Source organism: Coturnix japonica, chromosome 17 (assembly GCF_054131305.1).
Source record: "Coturnix japonica strain WE chromosome 17, WE-NBRP24, whole genome shotgun sequence".
NCBI lineage: Eukaryota > Metazoa > Chordata > Aves > Galliformes > Phasianidae > Coturnix > Coturnix japonica.
In genome coordinates this window covers 9,688,627-9,715,396 of record NC_140679.1, presented here as the reverse complement: position 1 = coordinate 9,715,396, position 26,770 = coordinate 9,688,627, and the positions used below count along the sequence as shown (strand labels likewise).

General features: G+C 46.4%; 1 protein-coding gene across 1 annotated transcript; it reads left to right on the top strand.

Moving 5' to 3' along the window:
* The first annotated feature begins 228 nt into the window (after positions 1-228).
* LOC146758109 (uncharacterized) lies at positions 229-2,701 on the top strand. Its single transcript, XM_085517974.1, has one exon. It carries the CDS (start codon positions 869-871, stop codon positions 2,699-2,701), a length of 1,833 nt encoding a protein of 610 aa, XP_085374100.1. The 5' UTR covers positions 229-868.
* The last annotated feature ends 24,069 nt before the right edge of the window (positions 2,702-26,770 follow it).

Below are 26,770 nucleotides of genomic sequence, written 5' to 3'. Positions count from 1 at the left end.
CTGCTGGTCATGCTTCTGTGCTTTAAGCTTATGCTTTAAGGTCCTATATGCTTTAAGGTTTAGATAGTGCAGTCGCCTCACCTCTTCAGGTTTATCTGTGAAGGTCCCTTCCAAGTGAACCGTGCTGATCCAGACAGTTCGGATTGCTCATTAAAGTGTTTTAGTAAGTTGGGCTGGTCCTACGAAGCAGTATGACTGCAGTAAGCAGTGTACATGGTGCGCTGTTGTGGAGAGTGTTTATGCAGAATGGCTTCATGAGAAAGGACATGAAGAGATTCCTCTAGTTAAATTGTAAAAGAATGAATGTGATTAAAGACAAAGACGGTTTATCCTAGGGACGGTCACGAGCTAAGCAGCTGTGGGGAAATCAGTATGTGAAAAGACAGGGTATGTAGCTAAAGATGAAATATGTATCTAGAAGCAAGGACGGCCTAAGGGAAAAGCAAGATGTGTAGCAAGGTGTAGACAAAGCTGCAAAGAAAAAGTATCTATAAGACTAACCACAAAGGTCAGATGAAGTAATGTCTAATTCACCAATCCTGAGCTTAACTTTTGCAATATGCATGAACTTATTACTGATTGTATAAATGAGATGCTGTAACACCTAATAAACGAGGCTTGTTGACCATGATAGCATGAGACTTGTCTCCCGCGGTTACTTCCAACAAATGGTGACCCTCGACGTGATAAGGAAAAAAGGGCGCCACGGGTGAAGAACTGCGTTGGGTTCGGGTCCGGATTTCACAGCCCGACGGACGACGAAAGAGCTAAAATTGGAGCTCCGCGTCTCGAGTGACCACACAGGTGGGCTCGACCGACACGTGCTGCCGAAGCCTGGAGGGCTGCAACGGTACCGACGTGAGTAAAAATGGACAGGCAAGCAGCATATGATTTATTTTCCGCTTTTCTTAGGCGGAGACAGTTTAAGGGTATAGACTTAGAAAAGGATCTCCCTGCTTTATTGAGCCACGCGGTCTCATATGGCTTTTTTGCAAACCCCCACTTAGTGCATACATTAGAGGAGTGGCGGCGGTATGGGGATAAGTTGTGGGAGTTAGTTTTAGATGATGATAAGTCGGCAAAAAAGATAAGTAAGTTGTGGAAAGCAGTGCATAATGAGTTGTTGATGAGTCAGGCGGAAAAAAGGGCAGCTCAGGAAGCTCAAGCTGCGCAAAAACAGAATCAAGATTATGGGCTGCCATGGGGCACTAGCGTTCCAAACCCCCCTGTTTTTTCTTCCGTTACTCTGCCGTCTGCAGCCGCAGTGCCCTCTGCACCCCCTCGCGAAGTGCAGGCTGACCTAGCAACGGAGCCCGCAGAGGTCTCCTCTAGCCCCCCCTCTTCGCTGTCCGGAGCTCCGCCGTCCGGAGCCGACTCGGCGCCGCTCCCTGTCTCGGCACCGTCTGTGCCGCAGCCGCAGCCGTCCGGCTGCTCTGAGCTTTCGGTAGCTCCGGAGCTGTCAGTTCTGCGCGGGTCGGGTCCGATCTCTGGAGCTGGGTCTGATTTTGTGGGGACTGTTGCAAGGGAAAGACGCAAGTTGTGGTCTATGCTGGCAAGGCGCGGAATAGAGGATGGTGATAATGAATTAGTACAGGCAGCGACTGAGAATCTTGCATTTCCTGTTGTTTATGCTCCCTTGCCGCAGGGAGGAGTTCAGGCTGAGATTCAATCTCTAGACTGGAAGATGTTATCACAGTTGCGAGCTACTGTAGGGTCATATGGAGTGACTAGTGAACCGGCCAGGCAAATGCTAGATTATCTTTTTAGTGCACATATCCTTCTCCCAGCAGATATTAGAAGTATCACGAAATTGATTTATACTCCTCATCAGTTAATATTGTTTAATGCTCATTGGCATCAGTTAGCTGTGGCGTCTGCAGCAGTTCAGAGAGGACCAGGAGACCCCTTAGCAGGTGTAACAATGGAACAATTGTTGGGTCTTGGGGCATGGACTCGAATAGAGGCTCAGGCGATTTCTGACCCTGAAGTTTTGCGAGAAACTATGAATTTAGCCAGGAAAGCTATGGATAGTATAAAAGCTCCGGGAGGAACGCCCATTTACATGGGAATAAAACAGGGACGTGAGGAGCCGCTAGGTAATTTCATAGATAAAGTTGTGGATGCCATTAAGAAGGCTAGTGTTCCGGAATATATGCAAGGGGCTTTGATTAAACAATGTGTGCTTCAAAATGGTAATTCCTCAACCCGATCCCTGGTCAATACATTGCCCGGAGATTGGTCGATCCCTGAGTTGTTAGAAAAGGCTGCTTCGGTTCCAACTGGAACCCAGGCATTCTTAGTGAGTGCTTTGCAGAAAATTAGTGAGGGGTTGCAGGAGCAGGCAAAAGCATTTCAGGAGCAATCAAAATCCTCACATACTCAGGTTCTAGCAGCCCTTGCACCCCTCCAAGCTGCAGTCGCTACAAACCCACGCTCGCAGAACAGCCTCCGTATGAAATGTTTCCGTTGTGGAAAAACTGGACATTTTCGTCGCGATTGCCAAGCCACTGGGATTTGGTGCAGCAAATGTCGATCCAACACTCACAACGCTGCTGCCTGCAGGTCGGGAAACTCGAAAAGCAGCGCGAGCAGCAGCCGCGCTCGGACACAAGTAGCAGCTGCAGTATCGGCAACCCCCAACAGCAACAACCCCAACCTGCCACCAGCGGGAGCCTCGGCTTGGACTTGGCAGCCTCAGTAAATGTTACTATTTTGACTAATCAGCCCTATCGGATTCCTACTGGACTATTTGGCCCTGTCATGATTAATGAACAAGCAGTAGGAGGACTGTTATTGGGTAGATCGTCTGTCAGCATGATGGGACTGTTTGTTTTACCTGGAGTAATAGATGCGGACTATCAAGGGGAAATTATGATCATGGTACACACCCCTTACCCGCCTGTAAAAATACTTAAAGGGCAGCGTCTAGCTCAATTAGTGCCGCTGCCGCAGTTAGCAAAAGGACTGACTCCCCTTAAACAAGAGCCAAGAAAACAGGGAGCATTTGGCTCAACTGGGAAATTAACTTTGCTTACTCTTGATTTATCAACGCGCCCGAAAAAATCGTGCACTTTGCACTACCGTGATCAGAGTATTACTCTGACAGGACTTTTGGATACAGGAGCGGATACATCAATTATCACCCCAGGGGAGTGGCCGTCTGACTGGCCGCTTCAATCTTCAACTACCACAGTGTCAGGGGTCGGAGGAATGACACTGGCAAGCCGAACCCCCATGCTCACAGTGGAAATAGATGGCAGGAGAGCCACAGCAATTTTTTCACTTACACTACTTCCACCTACGGTATCCTGCCTTATCGGCAGGGACGTGCTGGCTCAACTGGGTCTTGTTCTTACCAATGAACACCCTTTAGTATAATGGCCATTGCTTGGACTTTCCCACTACCACTTACATGGACTACAGAAACTCCAGTCATGGTTAAGCAGTGGCCACTAAAAAGGGAAAGTCTTCAGCAAGCACATCAACTTGTGCAGGAGCAGTTTGCCCAGGGGCATTTGAAACTGTCTACTAGCCCTTGGAATACTCCGATATTCGTAATCAAAAAGAAATCTGGAAAATATCGTCTATTGCACGACCTAAGGGCTGTCAACGACCAGATGGAGCCCATGGGGGCGCTACAACCCGGATTACCCAACCCTTCTATGATTCCCGAGAATTGGCCCATCCTCATCATCGACCTGAAAGACTGTTTCTTTACAATTGCCTTACACCCCCAGGATACAAAACGTTTTGCTTTTACTCTGCCAGCGATAAATAGGGGAGAACCCGACAAGCGATTTGAATGGACAGTGTTACCACAAGGAATGCGTAACTCCCCAACCATTTGCCAGCTGTATGTCGACGCAGCACTGCAACCGTTACGCCGAGAAATGCCGGACACTATTATTTATCACTATATGGATGATATTCTTCTGGCTCAAAAGGATCCATTCACAGACTCTCAGATTGAACATATCAAAGCAGTGCTGGCAACCTCCTCTTTAGTTATAGCTCCTGAAAAGGTACAGAAATCCACGCCCTGGAAATATCTGGGATGGCAAATCACCAATAAGCAGGTGAAACCGCAAAAATTAACCATTGCTACAGACATTTCTACCCTTAATGATGCACAAAAACTCCTTGGAGACTTACAATGGCTAAAACCAATAGTAGGTCTCCCAAATGTGCTGCTAGAAAAACTGCTGCCCCTGCTGAAAGGCACGGACCCTTGCACCCCAGTGACTCTTATACCAGAACAAAAGGAGGTGCTACAAAAAATTTCAGACTGTATTACCAAAGGGTTCATTTCCCGCATGGACCCTACAGTACCATTGACTCTTACCATTTGGAGCAGCGATATGCATCTCCTTGGTGCAGTTACTCAGCATAAAAAGAAAACGGGGGAAAGGGTCCTGGAGTGGATTTCGCCACCTCTTCAAAAACGGAAAACAATAACCACAAAAATTGAAAATCTGGCAGCAGTGGTCAAAAAAGGCCGCATGCGTATATTGGAAATTAGCGGTCTGGAACCACAGACAGTTTATCTTCCCATGGAAAAAGCAACGCTAGACTGGTATTTGCTGAATTCGCCAGATCTAGCTGAAGCGCTTTTAGCCTTGGGAGCTAAAATAGAAACAGGTCCACTTGTTCCACGAGCATTGCAATGGATCGGTGAATGGAGCTGGATTGGCGTGCCTTTGCGAAGGGACAAACCCATCTCGGAAGCTGTAACTGTTTACACTGACGCTGGGAAAAAGACACGCAAAGCAGCTATTGTTTGGCAAAAGAAGGGAATTTGGCAGCAACACACACTGGAGGCGGTCCCTGAAGACAGTTTACAAACACTAGAACTTCTTGCTGTAGTGTGGGCTGTTTCTAATATCACTGAGCCTTTGAATGTGGTTTCAGATTCTCTCTATGTAGTAGGGGTGGCCTCAAGAATTGAGGATGCAATTGTTAAGGAGGTTCAGAACAAGCGATTATATGAGTTATTTTTACAACTCAAGCGAGCCCTCAGGAACAGAACAGAGCCTTACTCCATTAGCCATATCAGGAGTCATAAATTAAGCACGGGTTTAGGAGAAGGCAATCAGAGGGCAGATCGGCTGGTATCAGTTGCAGTACCAATGTCACAATTTACTCTGGCAAGGGAAGCTCATGCTACCTTCCATCAGAATGCCAGAGGACTGCAGAGGCAATTTCAGATCTCTCAAACAGATGCTTCTGCCATTGTCAGAAGCTGCCCAGTCTGTGCAAATCACAACAATGGAATGGGTCTGGGAATTGGAGTTAATCCTAGAGGTTTATCAGTCAATGAAATATGGCAAATGGATGTTACCCATGAACCCAGTCTGGGAAGGTTAAAATATGTGCATGTCACCATTGACACCTACAGCAATTTTATCTGGGCAACAGCTCAGGCTGGGGAAAGGGGCATCCATGTAACCCGACACCTCACAGCATGTTTTGCAGTCATGGGAGTATGCAAACAGTTAAAAACAGATAATGGTCCTGCCTACATAGGTCAAAAGGTTCAACGTTTTCTACAACAATGGGGTGTTAAACATATTACTGGCATTCCACACAATCCACAAGGGCAGGCAATAGTTGAACGAGCAAATAGCACCTTGAAAACTTATCTCAAGAAATTCTCAGAAATTCAGGACATGCAGGAAAGGCTTGCTAAGGCACTGTTTGTATTGAATCATTTATGCATAATAGGATCCTCAGATTGTCCTGCAGCCGAAAAACATAAGTTACAGAGCCCAGAATCGGAGAAGCATCTTGAAGAAGAAATGTGGGTTAGGTATAGATGCTTGAAAACTGGGGAATGGAAAGGCCCTGCAAGAGTGCTTTATTTAGGGCGAGGCTACCTTTGTGTTTCAACCCCTACAGGTTCTGAGTGGATTCCTGCTCGTTGGACCAAGCCGGTGACGCCATCGCATCCCGGAGAGCACAGTGAACCTGGATGACTGACTACAGATCGGTGACTGCAGAAAAGTTGGAAGAGTGTCTCCAGCTGATTGAGGAGCCACTCCAAACCTTCATTCGGCATGTTCAGTCAACAGTGACTCAAAATTTCTATGGTCCATATATGGAACTGATACATGCGTTGGTTAACATACGAGGACTGATTCCATCTAATAGATATTACAGGTGTTGGGGATGTGGTGTGCGTGAGCATCAGGCTCAAGCGTTGCTTCTTTGTGGTGGTTGTGGAAAATTGGGTTGGTACCACCAATCAGTCTTTTATATTAACCAACACTATCTGTGGTGCAGAGAGTGTGATAAAACCTGGTGTGCAGAAGACCAACCGCTAGATTCAGAACCGGAGGATATTTTATCAGTGACCCGTCTTTGCTGGGTGCTTAAGAGATTTGCTCAGAGAGCTCGAGCTGCTAGGAGGTCTCGCATCATAAGCTATCAATGCGGCGGTACAGTCAGAGCTCTTGGGGCCTAACAGCCCTAGGAGTTCTGGTCTGGCTGCAATGCTGTGGTGCATTTTGGGCCCCTCCGCAGCCTAAGGAAAACGTCTGGGTTACGTTAGCCAACAAGACGGGTCAAGATGCCATATGTTTAGCATTATCATCTCCTGGCAATCCTTTTTCTACCTGCTTGGTAGGCATACCTTTGGACACTCCTCCATGTCCAGAAGGTGTTCTGCCTTGCCAATCAAAAGGTACAAAGGGCTACGCAGACCATTGGGATGCATATATACCACACTTTCCTGTAGCCCCTCTAGAACCACAAGAATTAGAAATTTTGGGATCAGTAAAAGCCGATTGGTGCATATATTTTAATTGGACCGGCAGTTATCGAATTGGGCCTGACAGATCAAAAATCAAACCAAGAAGTGTAAATTCTAGCCTGCTTGTATATAGAAATCAATCAGCATGGTGTAACTATACAAGCACCAGTATATCTGTTTCATCTAACAACCCTATAACATTGCCCTATGGAGTGTTTCTGATATGTGGGGATCGGGCTTGGGCAGGAGTCCCCTCTAAGATAATAGGAGGACCATGCACATTAGGTCGTTTAACACTGCTTACTCCAAATACTTCTATGATCCTCCAAATTCACAGACAGCATTCTAGAGTGAAAAGGGTGACTCATGCCTTTACCCCAGACTGTAAGGATAAGGTACAATTTTGGTCTACAACAGGAAGAATATTTGCCTCTATTTTGTCAGCTAATGTTGCCGCTGCTAAAGCATTAGCCATGCTAAATGGTTTAGGCTGCTGGCTAGCAAAACAAACGAATGCCACCTCAGAGGCATTATCTCAACTACTGATGGATGTGGATTCAGTAAGGCATGCTACACTCCAGAATAGAGCAGCAATTGATTTTCTATTACTAGCACAGGGGCACGGATGTGAGGAGTTCGAAGGCATGTGTTGTATGAACTTATCAGACCACTCCGTGTCTATACATAAACAGATACAAACGCTGCACGCATTAACTAACCGTTTGCAGGTGCAATCTGGTTTTGGTCTTGATGACTGGCTTAGAAGTTTAGGTTTAGGCCCCTGGCTTACCTCTCTACTACAGCATTTGATTACAATCGGTCTGGTACTGATAGCTATCATATTAATAGTTCCTTGCCTCTTTAAATGCTTGCAAAATGCACTAATGAGAATGGTTGACTCAAAATACAATGTATCCTTGGTCGTCCAAAAAGAAAACGGGGGAAATGTGGAGAGTGTTTATGCAGAATGGCTTCATGAGAAAGGACATGAAGAGATTCCTCTAGTTAAATTGTAAAAGAATGAATGTGATTAAAGACAAAGACGGTTTATCCTAGGGACGGTCACGAGCTAAGCAGCTGTGGGGAAATCAGTATGTGAAAAGACAGGGTATGTAGCTAAAGATGAAATATGTATCTAGAAGCAAGGACGGCCTAAGGGAAAAGCAAGATGTGTAGCAAGGTGTAGACAAAGCTGCAAAGAAAAAGTATCTATAAGACTAACCACAAAGGTCAGATGAAGTAATGTCTAATTCACCAATCCTGAGCTTAACTTTTGCAATATGCATGAACTTATTACTGATTGTATAAATGAGATGCTGTAACACCTAATAAACGAGGCTTGTTGACCATGATAGCATGAGACTTGTCTCCCGCGGTTACTTCCAACACGCTGTGAGTACTGCACACATTCCTCTTGGCAGCTTGTGGAACAGAAACTGTGCATTGTTTGGATTGTGTAAGTATTCCTGTTGGTCTCTTGTGATGCTTACCTTCTTAGAGCACCTTTCCTCGTTTGGCTCTACATATTTTGGTACCTTACTTGTTCTGTTTGGCTTAGCAGGGAAGGTCTTCTTCTGAAGCATCCTCAGTCTTGGTCTGGGCAGCATACTTAGAAATGACATGGACGTTACATGAGTGGGTGGTCAAAGGGGGGAAGAACTCACCTTTCTGATCTGTTTCCTTTTAGAACACAGTCCTGGAGAGGATTTGCTTTCCTTGTTTCCTGGAGACTTGGATTCTTAGATGGTTTTGACTGCAGCTATTTCTGATGTTAATTCCTTTTTCTGTACTTTAGTAGCCAAGTGCAAGTGGAGTGCTTTGGGAATTGTCTGAAGTTGCCAGGTTGCGTGTGATCACATATGTAACGTGGAGTTATGTGTGGTGCCAGTGATAATTAAGTGTGATGAACTTGAAGGCTTTCAGTACAATTTCAGCCCTAATGTAAACAGTGACTTGAACTCTGGAATTCTGTGTAAAATCATTAGCTAGCTTGTGGTCCAGGTCTTGAAACCAAAGGCTATGAGGTGCTGCTCTTGTTGACGCAGGCTGTGAAAGATGACTTGAGCTCTAAGAGTAATTTCCCTTCTGCTCTTTATATGAACGTCATATCAACAATTAGAATATTAAGAACATAATATAAAAGTTGTTGCTGCTGGCCTGTGGACTTCCATTAGCTGTTAGCCATAGTTTGGAACTTGCAAACCAATCTTATTTAGACTTTAGTGGTGAAATCTTCTGATGAAATCTTCCTTCTAATTCTGCAAAAGAATCTCGGTGGAACATTTCTGTCTGAAAAGGCTCTGGCATATGAAGATGTGCCAGACTGCAGCCATGTGCCAGATGCGTTTGGATCCATGGAATTTTCTGATGTAGCTTCAGTGTTTGAAGAATCTCCACTCGATCTAAATACTCAGAAAACAAAGCAGGTGTGTGAAGATGTACAGCTAGTTTCTTACAGAAAAAATACAGCTCTTAATCTAGAAATCTGCTTCTCATTGTATCTAGTGCTTACTCCATATTTAAGTATCTAGTGGACCTTGACCAAAGGAAGATAAAGATAGAGCAAAGAAGTATGTTAAGCATAAATTTTGTTGCCTTCTACCTGTAGGCCATGGTTGGTTTGACGTGATCCCTAACTCCAGTGTTTGGTTTGCACAGAAACAGCAAGCAAGGGAACAAGTAAAGGAGTCAGTGAGGATTTTAAAACACAATGGGAAGCGATAAGGCACAGTTAATAAGATTCTGGAGTTAGGCTGGAGGTAGGCAGAGGTTGAAAGGTACCGAAAGAAATTCAATCTTACTGTGTTGGACAACAAAATCCACTGTGATATTATTCAAATTTTTAACTAAACCAAGTGATAATTCATATTTATCTTTAGATAAGCTGGTGAGGGTTAATCCTCAATGGAGAATTGAGATGAACAAATAAAAAAATGGTGTTTGACAGTCTATAAGAAACGAACTTATTCTAGGAGAGAATCAGAGTTTTCAACTGTTTTGTTCAATAGCCAAATAATGTATGATATTTTTATAAGCATTGTGTCTGACCTTCTCAGCTGTTAGAATTTCTTTGACAGTAACTTCTCCGGCTGTGATCAGAAAACCTTTTGTTCCGTCTCTGGCACCATTCGAGGCATGATACTCAACTGGGTGATATGGAATTCACACTGTCAACTCCAGTGACAAGAAAAGTGGCATCTAAGAAGCGTGCAAACACAGAGAATGTTGATGCAGAGTCAGTGTTAAGAAATGAGCTGCCCTTTGCATTTCCTGCTCCAAAGGCCTTCTTTTCGAAGAGCCAGACAGAGAAGCAAGTAGAAGGCATATCTTTTTAGGCGCCTACTTCCAAAGGTATGTTGTATCTAACAAATGGAAACCTAGAACATGTGTAGCTTAGGAATTTTTTACTTTTAATATGAATGCAGTACTTGTAGGTCCTAAAATTCTGAAAGGTTTCAGTGTGGGGTTTATTTGGTCACAGCATATACAGCTGCCATCCTGTACATCTGACAGTGCACTGCAAGCGGTTTAACCATATATCAGGGCATGGTACACGTCTGTTAATGATAGAAGTTCTCACAGTTTCACAAGGAGCATGCCTTGAGATGCATTCAGATAATGAGATAAGTGCTGTGTTCCTAAAACTAGCATGTGTCTCCACTCTCCATCGAGATTTAGTAGATAATTTCTTTAACAATTATGATGAGAGTTTTGTTTTGTTTTTATTTTTTTCTGGGCTATTATTTTGAGTGAAAGAAAAGGGTATGCTTTTATTTAAGCGAGCTTTTGATTGCATCATGCTTCTAAATTAAATGTAACCTACTGAATTCCTCATGATAGCATACGAGTACTTGCGTGTATCTGTTCTCCCTAATAGAGGGAGAAGAGACTCAGTGAACCTGGACAGTGTTACCCAGGGTTGTGAGAACAGCTAAATGATTGTTGAGAACTGGTCAACTCGTGAGCCTGAGACCTGGGATCCTCCATCCTAGGGTGGAACTTTACTGGAGCACGTGGGTGCCACAGCAACAAAAGGACTGTGTACAATAGACTGAGAGTTTGCTGAGTTTCTTGGTTTACAGAAAGCACAACTAACTCAGCAGCAAGTGACGTATTTGGGATAGGAGATGACAGCTGGACTTTGAACCTTAAGGACTGCCAAGAAAGAAGCCATCTGCTCAACCCCTGAGCTGCAAACTGCCAAGGAACTCCATACGTTGCCAGGAATGACAGGAGGGTGCCGACCATGGATACACAGCTACGGACTGATGGTAAACTTGAAACAGCTTGAAGTGAGTAAGGGATATCCAGGGTGCACTGGTGCTCAATATTCAAGAAGCCCATCAATCTACACTGGGCCAAAGGATACCAGTTTTAATATCTCATGCAGTGTTTACTGTATTGGAGGCAAAAGGGGGACATTGGCTTTCACCCCACAGAATCACAGAATCACAGAATTACCCGGGTTGGAAGGGACCTCAAGGATCATGTAGTTCCAACCCCCCTGCCTAGCAGGGCCACCAAACATACGCCTTTACTAGATCAGGTTGCCCAGGGCCCCGTCCAACCTGGTCTTGAACACCTCCAAGGACGGGGCATCCACAACCTCACTGGGCAGCCTGTTCCAGGACCTAACCACCCTTCTGGTAAAGAACTTTCCCCTAACATCCAACCTAAATCTTCCCTCCTTCAACTTAAAACCATTTCCCCTAGTCCTGCTATTATCAGCCCTTTCGAAGAGTTTACTCCCCTCCTGGGAGTAAGTTCCCTTCAGGTACTGAAAGGCTGCAATGAGGTCACCTCGCAACCTTCTCTTCTCCAGGCTGAACAAACCCAACTCCCTCAGCCTGTCCTCATAGGGGAGGTGCTCCAGCCCCCTGATCATCTTTGTGGCCCTCCTCTGGACCCTTTCCAAAATCTCCATGTCTTTTTTGTACTGAGGGCTCCACACCTGGACACGGTACAACAGATGGGGCCTCACAAGAGCAGAGTAGAGAGGGACGATCACCTCCCTATCCCTGCTGACCACCCCTCTCCTGATGGAGCCCAGGATCCCATTTGCTTTCTGGGCTGCCAGAGCGCACTGCTGGCTCATGTTAAGTTTCTCATCTATCAGGACCCCTAGGTCTTTTTCAGCCGAGCTGCTCTCAAGGACAACTCCTCCCAGCCTGTACAGGTGCCTGGGGTTCTTCCGGCCCAAGTGCAAAACCTTGCACTTTGCTGTGTTGAACCTCATTAGGTTCACCCGAGCCCAGCTTTCCAGCCTGTCAAGGTCCCTCTGAATGGCATCTGTTCACCCCAAAGATTCCCGAAATACCAGGCCATCCTGGTAGAGCAGGGTGATATAGAAATAATTGTAACTACTATTGCCAACCCAGTATCTTTCCTTAGCGGAACTCCCCTGGTGGAGAACCAGGATGACATCACTGCTTTGAAACAACTGATGCTGCACATTACATCCAGTCGGTCGGAGCTGAAGGACGAACCCTTAGAAGATGCAGAAGACACCTGGTTTACCAGCAGCTGCAGTTTTGTGAGACAAGGAGGCTGTAAGGCAGGACATGCAGTAACTGCTACTGAGCAGGGAATGGAAGCACAACCATCAGCCGTGGGGACTACCCCTCAGAAGGCTGAAATAACTGCCTTGACGAGAGCCTTAATGATATGGACAGATGCTAACTATGTGTTTGGGGTGTCACACGCTCATAGTACCATCTGAAAAGAGCAAGGATTGCTCACACACAAGGAAAAGAGCATGATGTAAATGTACCTATGTTGTAGGGCACAGTTCTCTATCCAGGCCCAAGTCTGTGTGGGTGTCTCCTCTATCCACAAAGCTGCTCACACTGCAGGAGGCACAGGCTGAGAGGAGAGGCCAGAGCAGCTCTCCCACTGTGACACGGAGCAGCAGGATACAAGTAAAGGAAGGCCCCGCAGCGGTACTGGGAAGGTTCCACACAGTCATCAATTTTTCATCTGAAAGGTAAAGAGGAATTCCCTTTTCTGCCCCTATCATCATTGGTCGGGTGAGTAGCAATGATGCCCGGTGTGCTTCCATCAATGGAGCAGAATAGGCGGAAGGCTGGGGTGCAGGCTTTCCTCTGCTGAGGTGAGTGGGGGCTCAGGGTGTTGCTCAGTGGTAGATTTGTTCACACTGAGTTCTAACAGGAAACTTGCTCAACATCGAAGGCCTTGCAAAAGTCTGGCTGAGTGATGTCAGTTGCTTTTCCTTTCCCTACTGATGCTGTCACTCCACTGTAGAAGGCCACCAAAGCGACCAGGCTGCATGTCTCCGTTTCCGCTGTTTCTCCATTTCCTTCTTGTTGCTCCCTGTAACCAGCAGGTTCAGCCATGCTGCTTTCCTGCCTCCTCTGCTGTGTTTCGTGTGGTCGGGATGGAGCTCAGAGCTCCAGCTCTGAGAAAGGTTTTCTGAGAAAGTTACCATCTCTTTTCCATTCCTTTACCCCTAAAAACAGTTTTCCAGTGTCTCTCATGCAAGAATTCTTTGAACAGCCTGCAGCTGACTCTCCTGAAGCTCAGGGTCCTGACTTTGCTTTTTGCCAGGCACACATTCCTTGAGATGAGGAACTCTAGGAGGGCATGGTCACTACAGCCCTGACCACCTCCAGTCTTAACCCCTGCTGTTCAGCATGTCCAGTAATGCTTCCCTTCTGCTTGGTGTGCTTAATGCTTGGCCCACAAAGTTATTGTCAGTGCACTCCAGCAGGCTCTCAGACAGTTTGCAGCAACTGGGATTGGTGCTGGGTGGTTGCTGGGAGGTGTCTCAGCAGAAAAGCTGGGCTGGGGTGGGCGTGCTGTGTCAGTCCTCATCGCAGCTGGCAGAGAGAGTTAGAGGAGGGTGATGGGTGCTGCCTGCTCTCAATGCTGCTGCACTGAATTTGGGGCACAGCAGCACACTGGTGAGTGAGCTGGGAGGGAGACGGACTGCTGCTGTGCATGGCTAGGCCAGAGCTGGAGGATTGTCAAACACGTGAGTCATGCTGGTGCAGCCATTGCAGCTGCAGCAGGAGTAGAAGACAAAGAGGTTTTGTAGAGGACAGAGGGTGGTGACTCATGGTTTGATGTCCAGGTGGAGGCCGATAACAAGTGGTGTCATCCAGGAGTCTGTCTTGGGACCAGTGCTTTTTTACATGGTTATCAGAGACACCAATGATGCAATGGAGTGCACCCTCTGCTGTTTGCTGAGTGGTGCGGCTGACGCAGTGGAAGGAAGGGATGCCATTCAGAGGGAGCTCAACCGAGAGGTTGGCCTAGGTGAATTTAATGAGGTTCAACACAGCAAAGTGCAAGGTTTTGCACTTGGGCTGGAGGAATCCCAGGCATTTCTACAGACTGGGAGGAGCAGTCCTTAAGAGAAGCCCCGCAGAGAAGGACCTGGGGGTCCTGGTGGATGAAAAACAGAACGTGAGCCATCAGCGTGCTCTTGCAGCTCAGAGAGCAAATGGTCCCCTGGGCTCCATCAGAAGAGGGGATGGCCAGCAGGGACAGGGAGGTGATTGATCTTCATGATCCTTGAGGTCCCTTCCAACCCGGGCCATTCTATGATTCTGTGATTACACTCGCTGTCAGAAATAACGGCAGCTGTACAGATGTTGGATATATTTTGGGACAGTTCTTGTAACCAGTTGATTTTAAGACCTTGCCCGAGTCAAGAGTCTAAATTGAGTGTCAGAAGAAAGCTGGTAAAGTGGCTATTGCTCATTCTTTTTCATTTGCTGATTCTTTCATTCGGGTTCCTTTTCCAAAGGAGATTCTGGTGATGGAAGCAATTGAAGAAAGAACCAAAGCAGCTCTTGCCAAGAGTGCTTGAAGTCCCTGTGGAGAGAAGCAAAGAACTTGGGCTTCCTCTGGGATGCGCCCCACCATGTCTCAGGAAGGAGACAACTGCTGTTCCACTTTCTGCTTTGTGTGTGGAAAGGTACGTCTGGGTTTTCTTCTACTTGTTTTTCTTTCTTTTTCTGGCTTTGAAGGAGAAGGGGTGGAGCAAGGGGAGACCCACTGGTCATTTGTTAACTCAAGAGCAGGATGGATTCTGCATTGACTGTGAAAAACCTGGGCTAGTAGCATGGGCATATTTCAGGCTGGACTCTTCTTTTGCTGCTTGGTTTCCTTTTGGCTACAGGGAGACAGCTGTCTAAAGGTGTGTTTTCAAACCCACTCTCCAAAACCATGTTTCATTGTTGCAGGTGGTTCAGTGTGCTCTTGCAGGGTAGATGTGTTTGCTGTAGAATCTGAATGGTTTCTGTTCCTAGGGGAGGACTGGGAGGAGGTAGTGAGAAGAGAATTCAATGCCTGAGGTGTATCTTAGTGAGAAATGTTGGCATGAGGTGCTGAAAGTCTTGAGTTGTCAAAGGCCAGTGAGGCTCAGACTCCTTAACCTGCTGGAGCAGGGTGGAAGCAAGGAGTGGGCACTGCCGTCACACAAGCTGCACTTGGTTCTGGTCTGCCAGGTCTGTGCTGGCCTGGATTTCTTCTGAGAGGTTTGTTGGAGCTGCTTGGAGTAGTGAAGGGTGGGGAAGAAGTGCTGCTCCAGAGCTATGAGACGTGCAGCTCCTTCTGAAGTGCTCCTGAGAAGGACGGAGCGCATTTGCTGCAGCTTTCTCTGCAGATGTGCTCCTCACCTTGAAATCCTCGTGGTTTGTCCTCAGCTCCTGACCACGGCCTGTTCTCTGTTTTGCAGGCTGATAACATGCAGAAGCCGCAGCTGGTGCGTGCTATGTCATCTTTAAACGTACCAGCATTTGCGGCAGCCCATGTTATTAAGAGCCACGTCACCCAGGGGCCAGATGAGCTCTCTCTGGAGGTAAGCAGTTCCAGGCATTCCGTGTTGTCGTGCATAGAAGAGGGCAGTCCTTTCTGCTTTGTTTTCCTACCAGATTTGCTGAATCTGGGATTGATGTTTCAATCTCTTTCAGGTCGGAGATCTGGTGAGCATTGTTGATATGAGGACATATCAACAGGCTGAGCCCCTGGTGGAGAGGCAAGCGTGGCTTTGAGGTAGGCACACGTTTTTGACTAGAGAGCACAACTTCAGTAGAGTTGGGAATCTCAGCTTGGAGCTGCTCTGCCTGCAACGGATGGCTGCTGGATGCAAACAGTTGCCCTGTGTCACTGTCAGTGGACCTTCCCTTTGGCTCTGGGCTCGGGCTAATGCTCACCTGTCTTTTTGTTCTAATTACAGGTTGGGCTTTTCCCTGGTGAGTGCATGGAACTCATCAGCGGAAAAGTTCCCGATTCCCTCCTCAATTCATTGCCAAAGCCAGGTGCGTAATTTACATTTGAAAACGCGAGTTAGTCAAATAGGGTCAGAACGTTACTTTCAGGGGGTTTGTTTATGCCCAAGTTCAGCAAGCTTAGAAAGAGAACTACAGTAATCTCCTTGGGCACCTCCAGGGATGGGGAAAATCCATTCTTACGTGTCCTTGTTGGGAATGTTCTTCCCGTTGTTACATGCTCTGTCGAATGCATTGCGCTCAGCTTCGTCCAACCGAGCCAGGCCTGAAATGAACTGGTTTCTTTGTTTTGTTGCGCAGAGCCAAAGAAATGGGGCAAGCTCATCAACGGCCTTTGTTCCCTGGTGAAGGCCAGCCCCGGGAGAGCAAAGCAGCCTGAGCCTCCGACATTCTCTGGATCCATGTCCTTGCTTGACATCGTTGAGAGGTATTTAGCCTTCAGGACTTGAGGGCTGAGCTGTAGGAATGGAAGCATCCTCTGCTGTTTGAAACAGAGGGCGTTTCTAAGCTGTGTTTCAGCAGAAAGCAGGCAGTGCCCAGAACAGGCAACTTTTGGCCAGGGCTCGGTGCAGCTCTTCCATCACCCTGCACCACGTCTGACAGCATGCTCTGTTTTCTCTGCAGAATGAGTTCTCCCAGTAAGAGGGCAGAGTCAGCAGCTGGCAGTTGGTGTTCCTGCTTCTGCCTGGGCAAACCATCCCCTGTGGCCAAACGCCAACTGCAGAGCAGTGCCAGGGAGCCCTCTGAAGCAGAAGTCTTGGTCCTGGCAGGTAAGGGTGCAAGTCCAGCTTACAAAACACTGCTTGTCAGCAACACAGGTAGAATTCATGCTTTCAGTGGGCTTGTACCTCCTTCTGGCGTTCAAGCCCGTCTTGATCCCTGTCTTTCCCAAATGAGTCTCTTGTCAACACAAGAGCTGGACCTGCACGTGGATCACTTTCAAGACAGTGACACTGTTGCTAGAAGCCTATTTGCTTCTGCCCACCACCACTACATAGCCAAATGTCAAGAATCTCCATGGTTCATCTTGTGAACGTTCGACACTAACTGCTGTACATCTGCTCCTTCCTAGGTGACCCGAGCCCTTGTATATCCCCAAGACTCAGGGCATGTTACGATGACGCATCTTCCATCAATGAAGAGTTGTTACTAAGCACAGAATGCTGCAGTTCAGATGAAAGCCTTCCGTATAACATCAGCTATCAAGAGAAGAAGGTCATCATCGTTGAAGCCTTCATTCATCCCATCCCTACTGAAGCTGCTGACCTGAGCCCACCAGACACCTCAGGCACCAGCCTGGACTCAATGTCTCTGCAGTGCAGCCCAGCCCAAGCACAGCCCGAGTGCCCCGACAGCAGCACCACCATGCAGGCTCAGGTCAGCATCACCGAGGAGAAGCTGAGCATCTCGCAGGGGGGCACAGAATCAGGACACGAGTCCCAGGCTCCGGGCAACAGCACGGTCTCTGAGCAGCTCTCATGATTACAAGAGAGGATGAGTCCCATCTTTCCTCCAGACCTCACACCCCCTCCTTTCTCCTATTGAATAAAGGCACGCTCGTGCTCAATCAACGCCTTGACTGAATTCCGAGTTTTCATTCGCAGAGATTGGGATGAGTGCAAGAAACTGCAAGGCAGCTCAGCTTACAACACTCTGGCTGTGGGGTTTGTGCGGCCGAGCTCTGGGTGTGTTCCCATTTTGCCTGACTTTGGGATGCCTGCAGCGAGAGCTCTGCTGCCGTTGTGTATGGCAGCAAATAGTCTCTAGCATCCTGGATGCTGCTCATGAAAACCCCAAGCTTCCTGGCTGTGGCTGTGATGCTTTTCAGGGCCTTTTGATGCTCTTTGATGCCGTGGCTGCTCCCCAACAACTCTGTCCTCCCGCCGTGTCCATTCCTGGCTCTCACCTGTGAGCTGTCCCTGCAGATCATCTCCAGCCCTGCCATCATCGTGCTGCGGCAGGAGGAACTCGCCCTGACCAACATCAGGCAGTGCTGCCTGCCTCTCTCACTCTCTAGACCAAGTGTAACTACGCTGTCATGGAGACAAATGCTTCTGTCACATCCTCCATCCCTGCAGACATTTACCGGTAGGTGGCTCTTGCAGAAGAAGATTCAAGCAGCAGAACCTTTTGCTCAGCTACAGCACACAAATGCTACAAAAGCAGGAATAACCCGCAAGCTCTGGGTCTGTTTGTCTTGCACAGGCATGCACTAACTGCGTTTGATGGTACCCCCCATCCTTGATTTCCTTCCCTGCTCCTTGTCTGATGGCGCTGCTGAGCCAGGAACAAGCTGCCCAGTGTGGCAGAGCATGGTGCAGGGCTGTGCTGGGACCTCCTCCCCTTCATCTGCTGCAGATCAGTGCCACACACGTGCCATCGAGATGCTCTGGCACGGGATGTGCCTCCAACCCAAAGCTCCTTCCCACCTCCCAAGGAAAAGCAAAGCAACCCAAGCATCTCCAGCAAAGCTGCCCAGCAGACAGCAGGGAATGCAAACAGCTTCTGGCTGCTCCCCTACACTCCTGTCCTAAGTAATAGACCCCATGAGGACTGGCTGGGAAATCAGTGCATGACACATGTGAGTGTGCACAGGATTGTGCAAAGCAGTGGGGTTCCATGAGTTTGTGTGTGTGTGTATCTCTGCTGTTATGAAAGCATGGGAAGACTGCCTTACTGAGTCCCAGATAATTACTTATCCTCAAATGATTTTTCCTGGCCAAAGTTAGAGCCTCTCACAGGTAATCGAGACCAACAGGCTGTTGTTGCACAATCAACAGACACAATCTAGATGAATAGCTGAGGAAAATAAAGCATCATGCCAAGGGTACTAGATAAGTGAGCAGCTTGAGATCTGCACATTTATGTGATACTCATGGTCTTAGACAATATTTGCTTAGTGAGGTCACATAGAATGAAAGTAAAATAGAAGAAGTGCAATTGGTCTCAGTTCACAGCTGGCTGGTTCGTCTCAGGCTAATCCTGAACTGCCTCAAGAGACTGCTTTGGTGCTCTACAGAACAGCAACTTCAGAGATCTCTTTCTATTACTAAGTGTTTGAAAGAGCAATTTGCTCTGTTAATTATCCATCATTTCTGTGCAGTCTGTTTTGTCAGACTTGTCTTTAGCTTCCAAGTTGTATGTGAAGAATTGTTTCCGTTGTAATGCACAATGTACTAAAAATTGAGAGATGAAAATGTGAAGAGTTTTTCCAGCTTTGATTTCATGTCTGGAATTTTGGAACCCACTACTTGCAGTTGTTAATCTGTCCAAACTGGTCTGGTTTGGAATGCCCTCATCCTTCTTGAATCGCTGTTAAAGGTGGAGCAATTCCTACAAGTGCCATGGCCCCACTGTTGTTCTAATTCTTGTTTCTTTGTTTTCCACACACTGCTTTTCAAGCCTCCTTTTTCTTTACAGTCAAAGTGAGAACTGCACTGTGAGGTGTCTGAACCTTGTTGTGCCTCTACATAAATAGAACAGCAGCAAAGCCTGACAGGTGACTGTGCTGACAGCTCTCGTAGCCAGTAACACGTAACTGTGCTAAATCCCTTGTGACGGCTTTGATTTCATTTTTGCCAGTGAAATCCTTGTAAAAGGAACTGCAGCAGTGTGATGAGCTAAGGTGAAGATGCTGGTTTTAGTAGTGCTCTAAGCTGAGTGGAAGGGCAATTGAATGAGGGTTATATGCTTTCTCTGGGACGATAAGGTTTTATTTCCTGAGGGAAAGAGCCAGCTTTTCATGGGCTATATGTGGGCTTTGGCAAGGGCAGACAATCCAGTCTGTCAGGAAGCCATTTGAGGTGCTTCAGGTTTGTAAGCTTGTCTTTTTGTTTTTCAGGCGGATATTTGGAGCATGGGTGTAGTGCTGTATGCTCTGCTGTGTGGGTTTTCCCTTTGGATGATGACAATATGATGGCACTCTACAGGAGGATACCAGTGGGTATCAGTGGTGCTAGAATACACTGAGAAGGGAAATAGCTGAGCTTGACAAGAGGCCTTGCTTTTCGGATGGCAGAACATGCTGAGCTGTGGGTAGAAAGGCCTGTCTGCTGAATATTGTCCCTGTTTTTGCTGCTTTGTCTACCAGTATTTTGTGGATTTGGTTCTACACTTGGTTGGCCTATGTGGCACTGTAGCCTAATTCTGTACCATGATAGCATACAGAATTTAAGGAGAAGTATTTTCTTGCCAATGGGCTGGATTTTTTGTATCTGGTTCTTCAACTGGCTGCTCCCTATACTATCTGTAGTAAAAAATACAGACACATCATTTGATTTCCCTGAAATGAATGTTCCTAAATGCCAGCTCTTCTCATGTCTACAAAGATCAAAGTTCTGCATTTGCTATTAGAATTTCCTCTTCCAGAATCAGGAGGTAATGTAGGACCCCACAGATTGCCTTCAGAATCCAACAGTTAGTTCTGTTTCCTTTCGGAGTGCATAACAACCTGAGCACATGAATTGAATGGCGTGGCTTTTTAGTCTGGTACAAACTCTGCTGTACACTGAAACTTGGTCCATTTGTAAGCAGGACTTTTTCCATCTCTGCAGGACAGCAGAAAACCCTTTGTGCTAATCATGATGCCAAGAAGCAGAATGCAGCAGATGATCCAACTGCTTCAGGTGTTCATTTCCTTAAAACTGAGAATAGTTTTGGACTGAGAGTTTGTAAGCAGAACAGAGCTCTTAAAGCTGTCAGAGATTATTTCTGCACTGTTCAATTCTATCTGCACAACATACACAGGATCTCAGAACTGCGTTGCTTGAATTGGTGGAACTTGCTGAAGTGAACTGGGATGAGCAAATTTTAGAACTTAGTCAGAGTGCTGTAAAAAATGGATAATCTCATGAGTATTAAGGTACAGGCTTGCTATTTCTGCACTGAATTTGTTTTTATTTTACATGGCTGTGATCTGAAAGTTGCTTGAAACGCAGGCACCTAGGCACTGTTGTGTAACTGAATTTCACACGATAGGTCCTGAAATATCCTGGAATCAAAAACTCTGACTTGTTTTAAGTCTGCTGCTTGAGTCTAATCAGGGTCATAGTGTCTGTGTGCAGTGTTTCTTTCCCTGTAATGCTCCACATCATTTCATTTTGGGAATATTGAAGGAAATGGACTATGTGCCATAACTGTTGTTAGAACAAAGTATGTCTGGTGTGATCTTATGCATAGGTTCTGTAACTGCTCTTCACAGCTCAGGTGTTTGACCTTCCTTTTGGTGAAGTGATGAAATACTGCTGGTTTCTATTTGTGCTTCTAGGCACCTTGAAGCTCTTAGGAATAGAACAATTGTCTCCAGTTCTTTTCAATGATATCAGTAACAGCTCGAGTGTTGCTGCCCACTAGGTAGACCCAAAGAAGCAGATTACAGTGAAACAACACACGAGCTGGACCTGAATGAGGATCACTTTCAAGACAGTGGCTATGCTGCTTCAAGCCTACTTGCTTCTTCCTGCCGCCACTCTATTACCAAGTATCAACAACCTTTCATGATTCAACTTGCAAATGTTTGAAACTAACCCTTGTGTTTCTATGCCTTCCTAGGTGATTCGAGCCCTTGTCAACCCCAAAGATCCAAACCAAGCAGTGTCTTTCCATCAATGGAGAGTTCTTATTAAGCATGAATCGCTGCAATTCGGATGACAGCCTTCCACATGGTAACAGTGATGGACACAAGGGGCTCATCCACGTTCATGCTCTCATATCTCCTGGCTCTGCTGAAGCTCCTGACCTGAGCCTGCCAGACACAGCAGTCACCTGCCTGGATTGTGACCCAGCACCTTTGCAGTGCTGCCCATCCCAAGCACAGCCCGAGTGTCCCAGCAGCAGCACCACCATGCAGGAGCAGGGCAGCATCAGTGAGGTGAAGCTGAGCATCTTAGATGGGGACTTAGAGTCAGGCTGCCAGTCCCAGGCACCAGGCAGCAGCACCAGCTCTGAGCCACTCTCATCTTGACAAGAGGAGTCCCATCTTCACCCTTGACCTCTCAAGCCCTCCTGTCTTTTATTGAATAAAGTCACTCTCATGCTCAGTCATCGCCTCGACTGCATTCTGAGTCTTCAATCACAGGGATTGGGATGAATGCAACAAACAGCAAGGCAGCTCAGCTTGCAATGCTATGGCTGTGGGGTTCGTGCAGGCAGAGCTCTGGGTTCCCATTTTGCCTGGCTTTGGGATGTCTGCAGCAAGATCTCTACCATTTTGTATGGGAGCAAATAATCTCTAGCATCCAGGTTGCTGCTCATGATATATCCCAGTCTTCCTGGCTGTCACTTTGTGATACTTTTCAAAGCCTTTTGATACTCTTTGATGCCTTGGCTGCTCCCTAACACCTCTGTCCTCCTGCCATGTTGACTCACGTCTCCCACTTTTAAGCTGGCTTTGCAGATCATCTCCAGCCCTGTCATCATCACGCTGCAGCAGGAGGTGCTCACCTGGCCCAATGTCTGGCAGTACTGCTTGTTCTGCAGATGAGCAGCTGCCTCCTCATCTCTTCAGCTACAGTAGTTTTTCTCAGGGCAGTTAGATGCAGTCATGCTCCTCTGGATTTGGTGTGTTAAATCCATGCTGCATGGCAGCAGTCAGTGCAATACAAAGGTGTTCTGTGTGCCATAGCATTTCTCCAGGGGCTGCCAAAGGTAGAAGCACAACACAGCACCATCCTTCTGACAGTAATGTCTGTGAGTGTTAGACATGTGAGCACTACATCATCCCCAGCGTGTCAGTGCTTTTCCACACCAACCTGACTCTCACACTCTGCACTGAATGTAACTCTGCTCTTGTGGAGACAAATGCTTTCTGTCACATCCTCCATCCCTGCAACCATTTGCCGGTAGGCAGCTCTTGCAGAAGAATCAAGCAGCAGAACCTTGTGCTCACCCTACAGCATGCAAATGCTATGAAAGCAGAAATAACCTGGCATGCTCTGGGTCTGCAAGGCTGCACAGATGGGAGAGGTAGATTGTGTTTTTGCAGTGGAAGTTTCCAGTATTTTCAGTACATAGTGTAGGCCCTAACTGAATGTATAACCCTCTTGTAAAACAGCTGTATAAGTAGTTTTTCCACCAAGAAAGTTGCTGAACAGAATTAAGTTCAGACTGGGGGCATTCTGACATGGGGAGAATTGAGACAAGCACAAGATAAATACAGGGTGGGTAGAGCCCAGCACAGGACAGAATGAATGTACTGACTTTTGAAAACATTGCCCTTCTCTGTCCGCAGAAAAGTACAAGGCAGACCTAAAAACAAGAGGTTGGTAATTGACCTTCTATGGAAATGAATCCTAGCCACAGTCTCGAGGAGTCTGTGAGCCTGAGATGCTCAACCAATGAGAGCCATGAGAGCATCACCTGCAGTGGGTTTAGGGCACAGAACAGAATTGATTTCACTGACTGGTGTGCAGTTTCTCCCTTGCCAATAGGGGATGTGCGCGCAGTATTGCAATAATGAATAAGCACTGCTGCTATCGCTGCCATCTTTGCCTAACTAGAAATCTTTGACTTTGAGAGTTTCTCACACAAGGGGAGAGGGTAAGAAAGTAAAGAGGCACAGAAAACTAAGGGAAACTGCTCTTCTTTATCTTATCTATAAAAATTGATACGATGCTGTTGTGCATTTTTTTAAATTTTATTTTTAATTTTTTGCTAATGTCAGTTAGATTGTTTTAAAATATCCACACACCAAAATCTGACTACCAAGCAAATGTAATGAAAATGAAATGAAGGTGAGTTAGTGGAAAGCACAAGGCCATATTATATTAGGCTCCAGCAAATTTACAGGCAGTCACTGCACGAAGAGGTAGATCTGAGTTGCACATTATATGATTCCCACAAAGATTAAGGAAATCTGAAGCTTTCAATATATTTTTTTAATTCTTTTTTCATTTCATTTTTAAACACCTGACCCAGACCCCAACCCTCACAGGAGCTGTAAAGATAACAGCATTAACCAGCAATGTAACTCTAATCCTAACCCTTACCCTGATTCTAAAATCGTCCCTAACTCCAAATGCAACAACAAAAATGATGCTAGAAGTTTGTAGCAAAAGGAACCTTAACCCTGATCATAATTCAAAAAAAAAATCATTATGGTAACAATAATCTTTACCTTAAGAGTAATATTAATCAGAGCCCAGATGATGCCTGCATCCAATCAGAAGCATGCTTTGCATTATTTAAGAGTTGTATTTTTTCCAATGAACTCTCTCTATTATCACGTTTATAAAGTAACAGAGTCTGTTCTTTTTCTCCTGACACTGTGCCTTACTCCTGACATCCCCTGGAAATGACCCAGATAGGGCACCATCAAAGTAATGCTAATAGTAATGTCAATCCTAAGGGTATCTCTAGCCTCAGTGTTAATGGGACGCTAACAACAATCCCAACAGCCTTAAACATTCTGGTGGTGTGAAAGAGGTGCTGCCTTGCACATGCTGGGCAGTCCCATTGCCTGTTAAATGCAGGCGGCAGCGTAGAAACATGATGCCCGTGGTCAGAATGCCCTGTGGCAGATCCTGGCACCGGAGAACTGACCGGAGAACCATGAGAGAACTGACAACAAATCACGCGACATCAGAACCGACCCAGTGGTTATTTACAAGCCTTGGGAGACCCAGACAGGATCTCAGAGTGGTGAATGTAGGTACAGAAGTTGTTACTACTCTGTTTTCTTCTAAAAGAAGTGTTTTTTTTTCATCTCAGAAGTTGGGGGGGGGGGGGGGTAGGGGGGGGCGGGAAAGGGATATCAATTTAATTACTCATTAATTTATTGACAGACATTCACGTTTGCTACGTTTGGAGAAGTTTTTATTTGTTTGCTGTGGTTTGATTTTTTTTTTTCTTTTTTTTTCCCCCCTTCCCTCCTCTTCCATCTTTGTGTTCTTCCCCTATAATCAAAAGAACGGATCCCCAGGGTCTGTCCCGCAGACGTTCTTTCCGTGGTCTCTGCTGCCACCTGCTGGCCAATAAGCGGAACTGCCACTGTTGGGCGTTTGGTGCCGCAGGAAGCACAACGCAGATCTGAGTTCTGACCGGTCTACGCAGCAAATCCGCCAATCTTTATTGCAATAAGCCCTCCAGACAAGAGCATAAAGTCTTTGCCTGAGGGCAGGGTTAGTAGTAATGGATGTCAGTTTTGAAATTTCCAGTCCATTCACCATAGCACTTTCTGCCTCCATGTCCCATAACCAGAGCAGCTATGCTGGCATGCTCTCTTGGTTTCTGTCTAAACCACTGTACTATATCCATCAGTTCAGCTGCTGTATTATGGGCAGCAGGGTTTGGGGGGTGGACACTGGTCAGGGCACTCCCAACAGCCTATCCTGCATTTTTTTTTTTTTTTTTTTTTTTCATTTTTGGGTTACAATCAGTCAGATCTCAAATAGATCTAGTCCAAATGGAACCTCAAAATCTGACCTTTTAGTGCCTTCATTTACAGAGTCCATTTTATACAGATTCCCTTGTACAGGGCCCCCATGGTCCTCCAGACAGTTGTTACTGATCTTCCATAGGAGAATGATTGAATTAGGTTTTTTCCCATCAAAACTGCCACCTGTCTTTCCAATTTTTCAACACTATCATTCAATAGCTGATTTGCATCAGCCTGAGCCTCTTCAGTTATGTTCAGACAGTTCAAGGCCATTAAAAGTGGCCATGCCACCATGAACACAGCTAACTGTCATTCTCAAGTTGTAAGTATGTCTTTGCTAAGACCATGGAAATACTCAGTCAGGTGGGCCAGGGACTCATGGACCCTCCCTCCGTCCCACACAGGGCCTCATTTTTCAGTGACAGAAGCAGTGCTGCATTTTGAGGATCCTAGGAATCCCAGGACATGCCCTGACAAAAGGTCATTCAAAGGGGTAGTCTTTCCCCATCCAAACAACTCCATGATATTCACAGAATCACAGAATTGTAGGGGTTGGAAGGGACCTCCAGAGACCACTGAGTCCAGTCCCCCTGCCAAAGCAGGTTCCCTACACCACAAAAGAGGTACGAAGAGGTAGATCTGAGTTGCACATTATATGATTCCCACAAAGATTAAGGAAATCTGAAGCTTTCAATATATTTTTTTAATTCTTTTTTCATTTCATTTTTTAAACACCTGACCCAGACCCCAACCCTCACAGGAGCTGTAAAGATAACAGCATTAACCTGCAATGTAACTCTAATCCTAACCCTTACCCTGATTCTACAGGGGACTGTCTGAAACGGACATCAATTCAATTACTCATTTATTTATTGACAGACATTCAAGTTTGCTTCGTTTGGAGAAGTTTTATTTGTTTGCTGTGGTTTGGTTTTTTCTTTTTTTCTTTTTTTTTTTTCCCCCTTCCCTCCTCTTCCATCTTTGTGTTCTTCCCCTATAATCAAAAGAGAACGGATCCCCAGGGTCTGTCCCGCAGACATTCTTTCCGTGGTCTCTGCTGCCACCTGCTGGCCAATACACGGAACTGCCACTGTTGGGCGTTTGGTGCCACAGGAAGCACAGCGCAGATCTGAGTTCTGACCGGTCTACGCAGCAAATCCGCCAATCTTTATTGTGATAAGCCCTCCACATGGCATTGCGCATGCACTCGAACACGCAACAGGCATAGATTTCTCTTAACTCCTTGAGGAGCAGGCAAGCAGAACAACTGAGCGCACCACTGCTTGTGATTGGGCCACCCCCATCATAGAGATGTGTGTTAGATCTTTTACCCACCCCTGGACTGGCCTTGTTGTTTAACGATAACCTCTGAAATCTGAGCTACTGGTTCTACCA

What these genes read in the sequence shown, in the direction of transcription:
- LOC146758109 (XM_085517974.1), top strand. Translation starts at nt 869, where the DNA reads ATGGACAGGCAAGCAGCATATGATTTATTTTCCGCTTTTCTTAGGCGG.